Genomic DNA, 18,395 nt, shown 5'->3' on the forward strand with positions numbered 1-18,395 from the left:
ATCACTTCCAAAATATCTGGAAAATTGACTTCCAGCCTCTGTTCAAACAGCTGCATTATGGAGGGAGGGGAGGTGGGGGAAGGACCAGTTCCTCTCTCAATCAACTATTCAATATATTGTGAGCTAAGTGGGGGAAATTTTGTTTCAAATTTCTTCTTCTGTGGTCTCATGTGCCTCCTGCTGACTAAAAGTGTCCACTTCCAGTTTTAGACTTTATTAAACTAAAAATATAGTGTTAATTCATTTTAAGTTATCCCCAGAATACGGTTTTAAATTCACATGACTCTAGGAAGTCACTTTTATTGAGAGCAGCCAAACATTTACAAGTACACGCACTTAAGAGCCATTTAAAATTTTATCTTTTGTCACCACCTGGTGGTAGAACATTTTCTCATGTCTCTTTTTTTTGCACTTTAAGTTTTCTTTTGTTGGTGGTAAGGAAAATTTCTTAACCGAGAAAATGAGTTAACTTTAGCATTGATAGTCAAGTATTAAACTTTAGCATTGAAGTCAAGTATTGATGCAGACTAAGCATGTAAACGCTTAATAAATATATTTAATGAATGAATTCTAATTTGTTTTAGTGAATTGTAATGTATGATTTTTTTCATTTGAATTACATAAAGCTCTCATATGATGAATAAAAGTGATCCACAGTATTAGCTTAGAGGTAGTTTTCTTTCTTTTCTTAAGTTTAATTGATTTTTGGTTTAAGCTAATAGAGCTACATGAATGGAAAAAGTCGGCTAAGGCATTTTATTATTATTTTAAGAATGCAAATACATTTAAGTTACAACGTTTAAAAGATATTTTCTATGACACAAAAGTTAAGATTTGGTAAAAATTTATGAAATATGATTGAAAAAGTGTAAAATCTTTGCAAATTCCTGAAGAACTACTGTATTAGGGGAAAAAAACAAAAAAACAAAACCTGAGCTCTACATCATTTGCTGTAGACCATCGCCACCTCGTGGATTGAGAAAGAAGTACTATAGGCTGTGAATCTTTTAAGGTGGAATTTTTTATTGATAGAAAACTCCTACTCGGAATTTAAATTAAATGCAATAATTGGAAACAACATCAATAACAAGTCTGACAACATACTTACCTACCAAACAATTAGATAATTAAAATTCCAAAAGGAATTTGATTAAAAAATATGAGTCAGAGTCATTTATTAGCCCCCAATTTGGCTATACCATCCTAGGCAATAACAACCACTTTGAGGTTCAATTCCACATCTGCCAAGCAAAGGAAGTGGATTGGACAGACTCTTGCAAACGCAGGACTTTGGGATCATAGCAATTGTAAGTCCAAATGCAATATACATTCATTTTTCTGTTTTCAATATTTGTTATAGTTTTGGGTTTATAACCTGCTTGAAAGAGATGTTTTCTATTTTCTCATTTGTAATCAAATAAAATATCCATTTGTCCATCATTTTAGGCTACATGTCCCCAGAAGAAGCACTAATAGTAAACAGTTTTCCTATGTCTAATTGGTAAATCCTATGGCATGAAAATATGAATAAACAGCATTACATGTTTATGAAATAGGTACATTAATCATTTCTGTACACAATGTTTACACTAAAACAATGCTAACAGCTCATGTATATGACCAGATTCTCTCATTTCATGACTACTTGTTGAATACTTGGTATAGAATTCTCGAGAATTATCAATCCAGTATTGTGCCTTTAAAATGTGTGAAACTTTTCCTTTTCTCTGTTAACAGGAGACAAGAAAGCTTTTAAAAGGTCAAACTGTTTGTTGTAAGAATATTTTTATGTCAAATATTTTAACTTTTATTAGGTAATCTCTACAAATAATAAAAATTGGTTAAGGTCAGTATATCAAAACATATCAAGATTTACATTTATATAAACTTATACGTAGTCTAGAAAAAGAAAATCAGAAATATGGCAGAGTTTAGAACAGCATGAGATCTTTTGAATGCATGTTTAAATCAAAGAGCAATCATTTTATAAGTGTGAGAGTGTGAAACTTATTTACAAGGACCCAGTATTTCATATCACTTTTACTAGTGCCATGCACAAATTCTGCTCTGTTGGTCTTGTTTCTACAGCGAGTTATTCTTTCAATTCACTATTTGCTTTATAAATATACATATATGTTATGTGTATATAGTTGTGTGTTACCACAAATGCGTAAAGAGTGCCGATCTTTAAAAAAAAAAACAAAAACAAGTAAGTAGATTAAATGTTCTTCTGAGCATGGATGAAGTTTTTCAAGCTTAGTAATTGGCAACTCCTACATCCATGCCTCTGTTGAAGTGATTAAAAAAGAATCATTTCCCAGAACTACAGGTGCACAACAGATTGGAATCATTATGCAAAAGAACAGAAATCTGGAGAGAAACCCAGCGAATAAAAAAAGCCATGTTCCTGGCCACTTTTGCCTTTAGCTCTCTGTTTTTTTCAGCTCTATTTGGATATACAACATGAAATACGTAAAAATTATAATACAGTTGAAGTAAACCATTCAAGATTAGCAATGTATGCCTTGAATTAAACAAACTCCAATCAGAATGCACTGGAGGTGGAAATGAACTAAAGGCCAAACTTGCATTAATACATTTTAAAAGCTAAAGTTTATGTAGGGGAGTTAACAGATTGGAATGCATTACATGAGTTTTTAGAAAACTACACATTTTCTGCTGGTCTTTTGAATTTCCCATCCTGTACCAATTCAAGAGAATAACATTTTCCCTTATGGATGTGTTAGGCCTCTCAGACCCTAGGCCACCTCAAGTGTTTGAAATCTCCATCTCAAAGCCAGTCTGAGGACTCAACTGCTGGTCACCGTGTGTTATTTCCCGAGCCCTCTTCTGAGCAAGAGATGTGAAAATTTATTGATGGCTTTGTCGTCATGTTTCCATGATTCCATAGTCAAGATCTTGTAAGTGCAAAGCGACTTTTCCTCAAATGCTTCCCTAAGAACCTCATCTTTCATCTAGCTGGACAGAAAGAACAAATGAAATGAAAAAATAATAGTAATAATAACATTAAAAAAAAATACTGTAACAGAGGGGGGAAATGTACGTTAAAAAAAAAAAAAGGTCTGGAAATCAAACTGAGGAGTAGGGATATTTGGGAAATGAAACCTGTGAAGCAAAGAGGAATAAATCTTAGTTCAAAGAACAGCAGAATGAGTTAGGCTAGACAGTATAGAAATGAATGGGGCCACTCATTAATGTGTATGTCAATATTAAATTGGAAGGAATAATGGAATGGGGTGAGAGACTGGGTGAAAGGGGGTGGGCAGAAACAGGGTCAAATAGTTAGATGGTGGGAGAACGGAGGAGCAAAGAAAAAAACTGGTCATTGAGTTACTTTAACCTGCTGTTAAAATATATGTAATTTCTCGGTTACTCATTCAGCATTTATCTATGACAATGACCTTAGGAAAGGACAATTACGCTTAAGAAAGCATCCACGCCTAAGTGTATGGGGACCAGGGGTTGTTTTAAACGCTTTGCTTCTCTGTGCCATTCTTTCTGATTTGATCTTTCCTAAAGAGTGGGAAGCAAAGATTTTGTTTTTGTTTTTCAAGTAGGCGATCTAGAACTCCGAGAGAAAAGAGGAAGTTGGAGAGGTTTTCTGAAAGCAAAAGTTGTAAGAAGGACGCGTTGGAGGAATTGCAGGGGACGTTTTTGGCTAGAAAAGAATGAAGTTGGGAAGATCTGGGGAGGAGTAATGAAAGGGACGAGATCAAACTTGGTGAAAACTGAGGGGCGGGAGCGGCGAAGCAGGAGACAGGGCCGGGCGAGGAAGTGGGAGCGCGCGAGTGTGAGGGACACGGGTCTGCCCCGGGTTTGGGGCGGTCGTTCTCATCATTGTCCCCGTGGTTTTCCGCCTGGGGAAATGTTATGAAACATTTCCTTCCTCTGTGTCATTGAACCCCTCCCTCTTTTTCGATGGAAGAGCTGCTCAGCTTTTGCTTAGGGACCTATCTAGGTGGAAAGGTTCAACTTTTCTCGCTTTCCTAACGCGGAGGCAGCCTTTTCCCTTCCTCGGGGAAGAGGAGGGAGGGGTCGGGGAAGGAAACCGACTGCTTAATTTCCCCACTGTACACTTTCTAGTCCCAGCGATGCCGCCGCTCCCTGGGTGCAAAAGTGGGGTTCCTTGACGTTTGTGCCAAACCTGGCCTACGTCCTGCAGCTGCTAGTAGGTGGAAGAAGGCAAACTGGGCGGGAGTTGATTATTTCTCGAATGAAGAGAATGCGCAGTTCCCTTCCTAGGCTCTGGGGAATTGAACCGCGCGTTCCAGATCACCTATTCCGGAAGTGTGAACCCGGGTTCCCACTGACAAGTCTCTAAGGCTGGGGCCGGAGGGGGTCGGCGGGGGCGGGGGGGTAGATGATGGTGGAAGGGGGGAAGGGCGAAGGTTTAAAATGCAAACCCATTTTAAAGTCAATGGCCTGGAATGTGTCTCCTGGCTTCCTCACGCAGGCACGCTTTCTAGGGGACGCGCGGGCCCTATCAAGCTTTCCCGAGAAAAGTTGGGGCGAAGAGAGAGCACGCTGCAGCAAACCGGCCTGTGGCAGGCCAGGGAGATGGAGAGGTGGAGTGGGGTATTTTTCTAGAAAGGGGAGCCCTGGCTCATCTCCCAGATTGAAGAGGCGGGCGCTGGCGGGGGTGGGATGCGGTGAGAGAGGGGGCCGGCATAGGGACAGACTCCGGCAGGGAAATCTTGGAGAAAGGACTCCACTCTCCACCCCGACCGTCCCTTCTGGGAAATGCAGCCCCACGCGCGAACTGCGCTCCCGCAAGAGAAGGACGGCGGGAAGGGACGGTAGTCCGGGAAGACGGCGGGGGGAGAGCGCGGTGGCAGGGAGTACCTTCTCCCAGCAGCAGCCCCAGACGTACAAAGTGCTGCTCACAGCGCCTCTCCTGCGCCTTCCGCCCCCAGACTGACGAGCCAGTGGCGCCGAGCCAGAGCGGAGGCCGCCCCCCCGCCCAGGCCCGCGGCGCAGAGCGCGGTTTCGCTCCGACTGAGTTCAGGGGGCGGCGTCCCGGGGATAGAAAGGCGGCCAAGAGGGAGGAGAAAGGGGGTAAGGGGGGGTGGGCGGAGACATTTTCAAAAACTATAAAAAGGCGGCCCGGGCTGCCCCATTCTTGCACTCGCTGGAAAGCGGCTCAGAGCTTGGGGCCTATGCATAGCCAGGGCGCGCAGTAGGGCCGAGAGGACAGAGCCCTGCGCAGAGCGAGGTGCACCGCGACCGAGGCGGAGACCGAAGCGGGGAACTCCAGGCGCCGATCCTCGTGTGGCCCGAGGCCCCTCTCCCGGAGGCGTCCCAGGGCGCTCCGTGTCTCCGCATCAGCCACCCCACCAGAGCCTGCTGCGCGGTGCCTCCAGCTCTTCGCTAAAAGAAAAACTTCCCGCGTGCCGGCAGAACTGCAGCGCCTCCTCTCTAGTGACTCCGGGAGCCCCATCTGCGGCTGGCTCTGCGCGCACTTTCCAAGAATCATAGTAATTGTTAATTTTAACAATCCCGAGGCAGGCCAGCGAGGCTCTGCGCTCCGGACCCGAACAATAGCCCCTTCGCTCAGTGCGCGGCGGCGCGCGGTGCCTCCCGGGACTCGGGTGCCGCGAGCGGTCCCCGCGGGGTTCGGAAGGCGCACGGCAGGAGGCGACATGGGGAACACGGCGCGACGGTCTCGCGGCTCGCAGCCTGCGCCCGTGCTGCTGCGGCTGCTGCTCGCTGCGGCCTCAGCGCTGCTCGTCGTGCCGGGCGTGCGCGGGCGCCCCACCGAGGAAGACGAGGAGCTGGTGCTGCTGGCACCGGAGCGCGACCCAGGACACAGGACCACGCACCTCCGCCTGGACGCCTTCGGCCGGCAGCTGCTGCTGGAGCTGCAGCCGGACCGCGGCTTCCTGGCCCCCGGCTTCACGCTCCAGACGGTGGGGCGCAGACCCGGGCCCGACGCGTCGCGTTCTGATCCCGTTGGCGACCTGGCGCACTGCTTCTACTCTGGCACGGTGAACGGCGACCCCAGTTCCGCCGCCGCTCTCAGCCTCTGCGAGGGCGTGCGCGGCGCCTTCTACCTGCAGGGCGAGGAGTACTTCATCCAGCCCGCGCCGGCCGCCGCAGCCGAGGAGGAGCCTCCGGCGCGGCCCCAGTTCCATCTCTTGCGGCGGAGGCGGCGGGGTGGCGGCGGCGCCAGGTGCGGGGTCCTGGATGACGAGACGCAGCTCGCGGGGGGAGCGGGGTCGGAGGGCGAGCACGCCACGGCGCAGGGGCCGCCGCGGGACCGAGCGACACAGCGCACGGGACAGCCAACAGGTATCATTCCCAGAAGAGTGGTTCCCACTTGTCTCTCCATTCATCTCCCTCTCCCTACCTTCTCTGTGCTGCGCGACTTGAGGGTAGAGTCCTGTTCGCAGACGCGAGCCTATGTCTGCGGACAGGACGGAGACGTGGTGTGGAGGGAATGCGGCTTAAGATTTGTGTTGGTGAACTAACCAAAGCCTGCTGGAGCAGTTAATTCCATTTGCCCTAATAATGAATGATCAAGAGAGGACAGACGTTATCAATGATGTTTCTGCTAAGGAGAAGCGTTCCGATCCGGAAGGGAGAGCTGGTAACACAATGCCTCCCACTTTAGTTGAATGTGAGCTTGTGCGACTTATTTCCACATTGTTAATTTCTTTTTAACAATTGTGCATGTGTCCTTTGGTCGAGTTGCAGCTTCGCGCTTAGTTTTGTAACCGCTGCCTGTTCGCGCACCCTGAGCCCAGAGGAGGGCAGAGATGGAGGGCGGAGGAGGCATAGTGACCTCAGAATGTGCAGCCCGCGAGCCTGGACAGCTGCGCTACGATTCCTGTTCCGCTGGCCTCTGTTCCCTTCCCCCCTTTAAGAGTCTGACCCCGACCGGCTGGCAGTGGCGGGGCCCCTCTGCAGAACCTGCTTGGGAGGTCTCTGCCCAGCTCGCCCCGCCTCTCCGCGCCTCCCACCAGCCCCCCACTTTGCGCTTCCCCTCGCGGCCATAATTCTGCTCGGAAGCACTGTTGAAAGTTAGTCACCGGTGATCCTTCCTGCTCCGCCTTCCCCTGTTTCTCTCTGTTGTGTGCGGTGCTTCCTGTCTAGTTCTTTTCATTCTGTCACTCACTGGGGTGCCTTGTTTCTTTTTTGAACTTTCTCACGTGGCTTGTAAAATTTTTCTCTTCTCCCCTGTACGTCCGCTCCTTGAAGCGGTTACGTGCTCAGAGCCCAGCGTAGAACTTCCCTGGGGGCTGGGTCTCAGTCAGAAGTCAGAGGGCTCTTTTCGAAACAATCAGCCGTGGCCCCGTGGTCCGAAGCAGGAACTTATTTCCCTGGGGCGGTGGGAGTGGGGCAGTCGGCTTCTTGGCAGACTGGGTGGTCCTTGTGCCCGGATTTGGCAAGAGCAGAGCACCGCAGGGACCCGTGGAACGAGCGAGCAGAGCAGTGCAGGCTGAGATTTCTTCAGGCCCGGCCCCTCGGCAGAGGCCACAGCCCTGCCCTGGGCCTTCCACGTGGAGCCCGATGATCTCATAAAGGATTTGATTCCTGGCCTGTGAAAGAGTGACTCAGGGGCTCTGCCTGCCCCCCTTGCTCCAAGATTTTACTACAGCTGGGGAGAATGGTTGCGCACACTGCCTTTTTCAGATTGTGTGATCTCAGAGAGGACAAAAGAAATCCTGCTTAAAAAAAAAAAAAAAAAAAAAAAAGCCTGACACCCCTCAGAGGAGCACATGGCCTTTTTTATTTACAGTAAAGGAGAATACTTTAAAAATAACATTTTCAGTGAAAAGAAATGCAAATATTTTTGTTATTGTTGCTCCGGGTGTATTTTTGTATTGTTTTCTTTGACTGGTTAGGCTTTCTTTATATACTCTGGGAAGGTAACTATCCTTGGCTAGACTGCCCCTGAACAAACTATCTTTCTTGTGTCTTTGCAGGAACTAGAAGCCTGAGAAAGAAGCGATTTGTGTCCAGCCCCCGCTATGTGGAAACTATGCTTGTAGCCGACCAGTCGATGGCAGAGTTCCATGGCAGTGGGCTAAAGCACTACCTTCTCACCTTGTTCTCGGTGGCGGCCCGGTTATACAAACACCCCAGCATTCGGAATTCAGTTAGCCTGGTGGTAGTGAAGATCCTGGTCATCTATGAGGAACAGAAGGGGCCAGAAGTAACTTCCAATGCTGCCCTCACTCTGCGGAACTTCTGCAACTGGCAAAAGCAGCACAACCCGCCCAGTGACCGGGATGCAGAGCACTATGACACGGCGATTCTTTTCACCAGACAGGTGAGAGGAAGACATTGCCAATGATGAGAGTATTCTCTTGGGAATCAGTTTTGTAATAAGCAAATGTATGTAAGGCATTTTACCAATATTTTGGCACTTATATTTTTTAATTGGCTAGCATGATTAATCTTCCTTATTTCTTTTAATATTTTAATATCTCAAGTTTCACAGTCTTTTTTGAATAGCATTAGGGAAAATCTTAAAGTCACACAAAGTACTCCTAAAAGAACTACTCAACAACAATGAATGTAGATGCCCTAAAGCGCATGTGAAGTTACACCCTGCCAAAAAGTTAGATCACAAGGTTCGTGCTCTGTCTCTGTTAATACGGACATACCTTTGCTCCTTGTAGGACCTGTGTGGAGCCCAGACATGTGATACTCTTGGGATGGCAGATGTTGGAACTGTATGTGATCCCAGCAGAAGCTGCTCGGTCATAGAGGATGATGGCTTACAAGCTGCCTTCACCACAGCCCACGAATTAGGCAAGTCTGTTTTAGAGTGAGAGCCCAATTCCTGAATTCAACTTGATAAACTATGTATTAATTTAAGAGGCAGAGTCTTCAGGTTATATTGCTATTTTAAGGTGCCAGAGCTCCCTAGAAACTGCAGAAAATACTTTTCCACTCTTCTCAACATGGTCATTTTTATTAGAATTCAAAGTTAAGGTAGTAGGAGCTATGGACCTATTTGGAAATTTACATGTTTGTTTACACCCTGTGAAAAGTAGACATTGTCTCTAAAATAGATTATCTCCAAAATACATTTCTTCCTCTAGAAATATCACTTTGAGACAAATGAATCCCTGTTGGGGAAAAAAAATGCTGCAAATGACCTGTATTCTAACGTGGGTTTCGGATGTCTTCTTAGGCCATGTGTTTAACATGCCACATGATGATGCAAAGCAATGTGCCAGCATTAATGGTGTCAACCGGGATTCCCACATGATGGCGTCAATGCTTTCCAATTTGGACCGCAGCCAACCCTGGTCTCCTTGCAGTGCTTACATGATTACATCATTTCTGGATAATGGTCATGGTAAGATGCTCCAGCTACTCTTTCTAGATGTTATCCAACCATCCACATGTAGGGTACTAATGAAACCAGCTCTTTCTTTCTTTTCTGTTCTTTTTATTTTCCCTCCTTCAAAATGACTTTCATTGTCAACCGCATGCATTTTTAGATCTTAATTTCCAGTAAAAGATAGTGCTTCTGGTCACGTAGCTCCCAGAATACATTAACTTGAGTTTTTAGCAGAACAATGATTTCCTGTCATTGGTAATACAGAAATATCCCATTGAGAATAATACCTTAATGATAGTTTAAATCTCTCTGACATTTTCCCCCCAAACTCTTCAGCTTTCAAATCGCTTTGCTATATATTATCGCTTTTGGTAAGTATTTTCTGAAACTGATCTACCCCCTGCATGCTTTAATTTGCTATTTCTTAATATTCATTGGCATTTTTCCTTGCAGGCGAATGTTTGATGGACAAGCCCCAGAGCCCCATACAGCTCCCTTCTGATCTCCCCGGGACCTTGTACGATGCCAACCGGCAGTGCCAGTTTACATTTGGGGATGAGTCCAAACACTGCCCGGACGCGGCCAGCACGTGCACGACCCTCTGGTGCACAGGCACCTCTGGTGGATTGCTGGTGTGCCAGACCAAACACTTCCCCTGGGCCGACGGCACCAGCTGTGGAGAAGGGAAATGGTGTGTCAACGGCAAGTGTGTGAACAAGACTGACAAGAAGCATTTTGATGTGAGTTTTCCACTGCAACACACGCTCCTTTAAGATTCAGAATTGAAAGAGACCAAGTGATCCTAAAACATTAGATACCACATTAGCATCCCGACCTGTGGGCTCTCGCAGGGATACAGGATAGAGTCGTATTGTTGATTTTTTGTCCCATGTCTTTCTCTTCTATTTCCTGAAAAGGTCTCCATAGAGGTTTTTAACGCTGATCATTTGTGTCTCCATTTAGACTCCTGTTCACGGAAGCTGGGGGCCGTGGGGGCCCTGGGGAGACTGTTCAAGAACGTGTGGTGGAGGAGTTCAGTATACAATGAGGGAGTGCGACAACCCGGTCCCAAAGAACGGAGGGAAGTACTGCGAGGGCAAGCGCGTGCGCTACAGGTCCTGCAATATTGAGGACTGTCCAGAGAATAATGGTGAGTAGAGAGAAGGTGAAAAGGATGTGCTGCAAACGGGTGGTTGAAGGCCAGAAACGGATAACATCATCGTCTCCTTCTCTTTCCAGGAAAAACCTTTAGAGAGGAACAGTGTGAGGCACACAATGAATTCTCCAAAGCTTCCTTTGGGAGCGGGCCCGCAGTGGAGTGGACACCCAAGTACGCAGGAGTCTCACCCAAGGACAGGTGCAAGCTCATCTGTCAAGCCAAAGGCATTGGCTACTTCTTCGTTTTGCAGCCCAAGGTAGTGACTTTTCTTCAGACTTTTTGCCTAAGAAACAAGGCCTTAGTTTGCTCCCTTTCTTCAGACTTTTTGCCTAAGAAACAAGGCCTTAGTTTGCTCCCTTTACATGCCAGCTCTGTTGTACTTCCTTTAATTTATATATATATATATATATATATATAAACCTGAGCTTTTAATTTATTTATTTATTATTTATGGCTGCGTTGGGTCTTCGTTGCTGCGCGCGGGCTTTCTCTAGTTGCAGTGAGCAGGGGCTACTCTTCGTTGCAGTGCGCGGGTTTCTCATTGCAGTGGCTTCTCTTGTTGCAAAGCATGGACTCTAGGCACGAGAGCTTCAGTAGTTGTGGCATGCGGGTTTCAGTAGTTGTGGCTCGCAGGCTCTAGAGTGCAGGCTCAGTAGTTGTGGCGCACAGGTTTAGTTGCTCCACGCATGTGGGATCTTCCTGGACCAGGGCTCGAACCCATGTCCCCTCCATTGGCAGGCAGATTCTTAACCACTACGCCACCAGGGAAGCCCTAATTTATATATTAACGTGTTCAATTTCAAGTTAGAACTGCTTTGCTTCTAGATACATTGGCAACTGCTTGCTTTGAGTTTGGTGCTGTTTTGGGCTATGAATGAAGCTTGAATCCAGCGCTTATGATTCTTGCAATGGTTTATTATTACTCCTATATGCGAAGAAAAGCCCTTTACACATGGTTAGGTAAATTATGTGTTAACATGGAAACCATCCAGTGGTTTTGGAAAATAGTTTAGGTGTGGCCCGAAGTACTTGTTACTGGGTGACTAGCAGTAGTATGTGCAAATGGACTTATTAAAATGAAAGTCTGAGCATTGAGAACTCTTGTGTTTGAGAACATATACTGAACTAATGGAAGCATTGTTTTGCTGAGGAGATAAATCTGGCTCTGAGGTAGAAAATAGAATTGAATTTGGTTGAAATTATCATGTGTCATTATCACTGTAGGCTATGAAAACAGTCTCCAGTTGCAGATTCAACATTCAAGTGATTTATTTAGCACCTGTTATTGCCAGGTAGTATTCTAGATACTGAGGATACAGCAGTAAACAAATTGACAAAAAGCTCTGCTTTTGTTGACCTTAGCTAAAAGTGAGATAGGATACAAATAATCAAAAAATTTATAATATTTTCAGATGGAAAAAAAAGCCAAAGAGAAGGATAGTGTGTGACGTGTTATAAAGTACTATTTAAATTTTGATAGGAAAGCAAAGATGTAATGTTAACGAAGAAAACTTTCAGAACTATCCTAGCATCATCTCTTGCCCTTGTTAATGTGTAACACCAGGTACGTGCCCTTCCTTTTTCAGGTGGTAGATGGCACTCCTTGTAGCCCAGATTCCACCTCTGTCTGCGTGCAAGGACAGTGTGTAAAAGCTGGTTGTGATCGCATCATAGACTCCAAAAAGAAGTTCGATAAATGTGGCATTTGTGGAGGAAATGGATCTACATGCAAGAAAATATCAGGATCAGTTACTAGTGCAAAGTAAGTGTTAAAATGCCATAATCCTGAAGGTCTTATCATTTCAATGTAACTTTTTACAGGTCTGGTAAAAATTACATTCTTAAATGATTACCTGGTGTTTTAAGCTAAGTATTGATTATATGATTATCTGGTGAATGAGAGATTTTTATATCTGTTTTCCTTGTCTGCAGACCTGGCTACCACGATATCGTCACAATTCCAACCGGAGCCACAAACATTGAAGTGAAACAACGGAATCAGAGGGGATCCAGAAATAATGGAAGCTACCTTGCCATCAAAGCTGCCGATGGCACATATATCCTGAATGGCGACTTCACCTTGTCCACTTTAGAGCAAGACATCACGTACAAAGGTAGTGTCTTGAGATACAGTGGCTCCTCTGCAGCGTTGGAAAGAATTAGAAGCTTTAGCCCTCTCAAGGAGCCCTTAACCATCCAAGTCCTGACAGTGGGCAATGCCCTTCGACCGAAAATTAAATACACCTATTTCGTGAAGAAGAAGAAGGAATCTTTCAACGCCATCCCTACTTTCTCCGAATGGGTCATTGAAGAGTGGGGCGAATGTTCCAAGTCATGTGGACAGGGTGTGCAGAGAAGGCTGGTGGAGTGCCGAGACATCAACGGGCAGCCCGCTTCAGAGTGTGCAAAGGAAGTGAAGCCAGCCAGCACCAGACCTTGTGCAGACCTGCCTTGTCCCCTCTGGCAGCTGGGGGATTGGTCGCCATGTTCCAAGACTTGCGGGAAGGGTTACAAAAAGAGAACCTTGCAGTGTCTGTCCCATGATGGGGGTGTGTTGTCTCACGAGAGCTGCGATCCTTTAAAGAAACCTAAACATTACATAGACTTTTGCACAATGGCAGAATGCAGTTAAGCAGGGGCGGTGTTGAGGGAAAAGGGCAGTGGGGAAGGGCTGATGCACTGAAATCAAGAAGGCTGGAGGAATCCAGTGCACCTTGCTGGTGATCAATGAGGTGTGCCGATGAGTTGGGAGGTACAGGTAGGTAGAAAAGAAGTTAGATCATCAGAATTTCCTGCCAGTTACAAAATTGATAGGGTAGTTTATGAGGATCTTTAATAGCTGACCAATAATATAGCATGAGAAAGCACCAGGGCGTTATTATTTCTTTTGTTAAGTCTGTGACAAGGTTTTACAAAAATAGAAACAATTGTCAAAGTAAGTGTAAGAAATACTACAATCCCTGTTTCCTGGTACTGATGAAATACTTTGTATCATGGAGGTTGGGACATGAAAAGCAGGAGGAAGATGAGGTTTTCGGTTTAAGATGTGGCTTACGTTACCTCGCTACCTATGGAGGGAGAAAGGAATACACGTAGGATCGTTGACCATCACTGTTCCTAACTGCTGTGGTTCAGAGAATGTTTATGCCATCTCTTCTGCTGAGAGTTAAGAATTCAGGACTGTCCAGCATGAGGAATGCTTGGCAACGCCCAGTGACTCAAATGACTCCATCTTTCCTTTCTTGTGCCATTATTGTGTCTTTATTCGTGAATTCATTTTGATGAAGAAACAATTCTGTGTATTTGTAAAAACAGCATTAAGTCTACAAGGGGAAGAAAAGCAGTGATGTATCAGATGCTGGTAAAAGCTAGGGGATGCCCGTTGATCTGGGTACCTCCTACATTTCTTTCCTCCTGAGGTAAGCCTACTTAAGGAATGTGGATGTGGAAAAAAAAACAAAAAACAGTTTGTGTCTGAAGAAAGTCAGTAAGATCACACAAAAAGAATGTAATGCCAGAACAAGAATGGGGTGTGTACAACAGGGTCCCCAGTGTTTGGGGACATTGAGATCACACATCTCACGGTGGGGAGGCTACTGAGGGGTAGCGGGTCCATCCCCAGCAGCTGGTCCAACAGTCATATCCTGGTGAATGTCTGTTCAGCTCTTCTACTATGAAAGAAAATGACTTTTTTCCATATGTATATAGTAAAATATGTTACTATAAATTCTATGTACTTTATAAGTATTGGTCTGTGTGTTCCTTCTAAGAAGGACTATAGTTTGTAATAAATGCCTATAATAACGTATTTATTTTTATACATTTCTTTCTAATGATAAAACTTTTAAGTTATATCGCTTTTGTAAAAGGTCATATAAAAATAGAGTATTTATACAATATATGTTACTAGGAAATAATAAAAGGACACTTTTTGAACATGTGTCTATTTTTTTTAATGGGAATTAATTCCTGGGTAGGAAATCTGAAACTCAGATATTGAATTTTTGTTTGTTTTGTTTTAAAAATGTCTGGTTTATTACTTTTTTAACACTGATAAAAATGTTTCATTGCATACATTTTTTAAAAAAACATCTTTATTGGAGTATAATTGCTTTACAATAATGTGTTAATTTCTGCTTTATAACAAAGTGAATCAGCTATACATATATCCCCATATCTCCTCCCTCTTGTGTCTCCCTCCCACCCTCCCTAGCCCACCCCTCTAGGTGGTCACAAAGCACTGAGCTGATCTCCCTGTGCTATGCGGCTGCTTCCCACTAGCTAGCTATTTTACATTTGGTAGTGTGTATATGTCCATGCCATTCTCTCATTTTGTCCCAGCTTACCCTACCCCCTCCTCGTATCCTCAAGTCCATTCTCTAGTAGGTCTGTGTCTTTATTCCCGTCTAGGCCCTAGGTTCTTCATAACCTTTTTTTTTTTCTAGATTCCATATATATGTGTTAGCATACGGTATTTGTTTTTCTCTTTCTGACTTCACTCTGTATGACAGTCTCTAGGTCCATTCACGTCACTACAAATAACTCAGTTTCGTTTCTTTTTATGGTTGAGTAATATTCCATTGTATATATGTGCCACATCTTCTTTATCCATTCATCTGTTGATGGAACAGATATTGAATTTGAAGAGAGAATATTTTCTTCAATTCTTTGGAAGTATGATTTCATTCTAATGAAATTATTTTATGTATCCTTGGGGTATGTGATTGCTACAAAGAAAGAAATCTATTATATCTTTGGTGATAGATAGGTTTGTTACTAATGTAATAATATACACCAGTGGTTGGCCAAATTTTTCTGTAAAGAGCCAAATAGTAAATAGGTTTTGTGGGTCATACTATCTCTGTCACAACTACTCAACAGTGCTGTTGTAGCATGAAAACAGCAATAGACAATACAGAGATGAATGGGCATGGTGGTGTTCTAATAAAACTTTATTTATGAAACAGTGGGCGAAATTTGTTCTGTGGTCATAGTTTGCCAACCTCTGATGTATAACATATAAAATGGAAAAAGATGGGATTCTGGATACATTTTGAATTCATGTCTCTTCTTCAATTATATCACGTAAGTAAAGGTTTTTGAAAGTATTTAAGCTAATGAGTAGAAAACGATGCCTCATAAATTACATTTAGGATAGACATGCTTGGTGAGCCAAGCCCTCCAAATATTTCATGTGCTCTTCAGGAATACATGGGGTGTTTTGGAGAAACCTCGGAGCACCCAGGCCACCCTCTCAGTAGCCTTTTGTAAGTCACTCTATTTTAAATACTAAATGGTACATCAGTGACTTTAGAAGTTCAGACCGCTTCCAAAGTAACTACATTTCTCTCAGGAAATAGCTTATTTGCTAGAAGACTCGGATTATGTGGTTAACCACAGACATTTCCAACTTTATATTTTCATCCTTTTTTTCACCCTCCTTTCTCAAGTAGTTCTATATAATATGCTAATTTCAGATTCCAACGATAATTCTAATTTGCCCTCAGAATTACTCAGTGTTCTTCCCCTGAGCAGTTGAATTTAAGATATTCAGGAGCCAGATGCATGGAGCAGAAAGTGGGGCAGAAGAGAGGAAAGGCATGTTAGTCTATGGTTAAGTTTTTTCCTACCTATTGGCCACCAGACTGAAAGGTGAAAGTCAAATCTCACACCATGGGCAGTGGCCCCATATAACTCAGTTAAACATAGAATTTGGTCATGCAATTCAGTGCCCTAACATGCTCTTTGCACCAATAACCTCTCCCACAATTATTTGTTTGGCCACATTATTAAGGTACAAATCCCCATAGTAAGTGACATGGAGGACACACACACACACACACATACACACGCACACACAAAAGGCCCTTTTCCTCAATTACTATATAAGCTATTTGATAAAATGAGATAAATGTACCTAGAATGATAACTCATAATAAAAAGAAGTCATTTTCAGATCTTGCCTAATTCTCTGATGAGTTTTTTCCTTTTCAAAGGCTTACATTGATTTGATGTAGTAAGCCAAGAGAATGAAATTCAGGACACAAAGTAATAAAAATAGCCGAAAGATTTTCCACTGCTCTCTTTATTCTCAGCTCAAGGTAATGCCAAACAACTTTCTAAGTTGCCACATTATTTTCTTCAGCCAGCTGCTGGGGAGATTTCCCTTTTATCAATCAATGGATCTGTTTAAAATACTCTATTTTGGCAGTAAAGAGAGTTTAGCTTAAAATACACATCTGGTTCTGTGAGCTTGACCTGCTTAAAAGAGGAAAGCTTTTGTGCTCATTTCTGTTGCAGGTACAAATGATGAGCTGGCGTGATGTTGAGGACTCATTCAAACACCTAATTTTCAGAACATTCTGCAGGCACTTTCTTTCTCTAGTATTTCAATAACCACCATGCAAGCACAATTTTTGCATCAGAGCTTTCACACAAAAATCAGCAAAAATCGTTTCCAACTTTCGCTTTTGTTTAATTTGTCTTCCAGAAGAGGGTTCTGTAGATCTTAATGTAACTTAGGAACAACAGATAACAGCTACAATTTGCTAATCTCGTTGGTTTTCCAAAAAAAAGAAAAACAAAAACGTTAACATAAAGGTTGGGTGTGCTAGACCTACCAAAGAAATGGACCAAAGCTACTCCAGTATAGAAGTGTAGTGTGTTATGCCATATGCATACTTCTGTGACATGAATGAGTTCATAGGACACTGGCAGAATGGAAACGGTACAATGTGGAAGATGCTTTGGTTCATCAACAAGTTTTCCCAGCCAATAAATGTTTAGTGCCTTCTCTTAAGAGCAGCGGAACAGAAAATATACTAAGTCATGAACATGGCGAGTCACAGAGGCATACAGAACTATGCAGAATCTCCACTCATGCCAGTTGTCTCCATTTGGTCTGCATCTTGGAAGTTCCTAATGTGGTCTGTGTTCAGTTTGCTCTTGTATTCATAATTCAAAAGCCTGAACTTTTCCTTACAGCCCCTTCTATTAATCACATTGCCCTTGTTTTAGGGTAAGTTTGTATAATTACAAACAGCCATTTGTAATTTAGCATATTTTGTTAGCTATCTTACTTTCTTTTCCTTTAGGGTTACTATTGTTCTATGTTCTACATCTCTTAAAAGGAGTTATAAACCATTTACTTGCTGGGGTCAGAAGGAGATTGAGGACAATTTTATGTAGAATAATACAGGAAGGCTTTTTCAATGAGATCTTTGGGAGAAAAACAGAGGGACACAAGGAGACAGCTCTCCAAGGGATGAGATTACAATAGACAGGGGTCTGCACAGGTGGGAGTAAGCTCAACTTCTTAGAGGGGGCAGCAAGAGGTCAGTGTGGCTGGAGCACTAAGGAGAGGGGGAAAGGGAAGAGGCCAGTGAAGGGCAGAGAGCTTGCTCAGCAAAAGTAGGAAGTATATTTGGGTTTTGTTCTGAGTGAGACGAGGAGCCAGTGGAAGGAACAGAGCAAAGGAGAAACATGGTCTGACTTAACATTTTAAACTGGAAGGAGACCAGACGGGAGCCAGATAGGAAACTATAGCAATAATTGCAATGAACGATAATGATGGTCTGAACTAGGGTGATAGCCATAGAGGAGGTGAAGGAGGTCAAATTCTGCAGTTCAGGACTTTGAGATTTGCAGATGGATATAGATGTGAATGGGGGAAAAACATCATGAATGAGTCCAGGGTTTTTTTGCTTTTCTGTTTTTTGGTGGGAAAAGAGTGTTCTGTTCTGTGCAACATTGATGCACACTACACTCTACTTAAAGACCAACGTAAATTAAAAATACAGGATTTTTGGTAAGTATTGAAACCAGTTAAACCTACAGGTAAATATAAGTAATTGTTGAAATTACAGTTTCAAAATTAACTGGAAATGTAGAATAGTAGTTAAAGAGAAGATATATAATGTA

General features: G+C 43.7%; 1 protein-coding gene and 1 pseudogene across 1 annotated transcript; one reads left to right on the forward strand and one right to left on the reverse strand.

Moving 5' to 3' along the window:
* Positions 1-269: 269 nt before the first annotated feature.
* LOC149749285 (uncharacterized) lies at positions 270-5,662 on the reverse strand (annotated as a pseudogene).
* ADAMTS1 (ADAM metallopeptidase with thrombospondin type 1 motif 1) lies at positions 5,204-15,056 on the forward strand. Its single transcript, XM_022572996.2, has 9 exons — positions 5,204-6,309; positions 7,947-8,293; positions 8,646-8,778; positions 9,164-9,331; positions 9,770-10,056; positions 10,280-10,466; positions 10,556-10,731; positions 12,062-12,237; positions 12,408-15,056. The coding sequence occupies exons 1-9, from the start codon at positions 5,661-5,663 to the stop codon at positions 13,105-13,107; spliced, it is 2,823 nt and encodes a 940-aa protein (XP_022428704.1). The 5' UTR covers positions 5,204-5,660; the 3' UTR covers positions 13,108-15,056.
* The last annotated feature ends 3,339 nt before the right edge of the window (positions 15,057-18,395 follow it).

The sequence above is a fragment of the Delphinapterus leucas genome, chromosome 4 (genome assembly GCF_059928025.1).
Source record: "Delphinapterus leucas isolate spDelLeu-1000000601 "Yukka" chromosome 4, BTC_Dleu_Yukka2, whole genome shotgun sequence".
Classification (NCBI taxonomy): domain Eukaryota; kingdom Metazoa; phylum Chordata; class Mammalia; order Artiodactyla; family Monodontidae; genus Delphinapterus; species Delphinapterus leucas.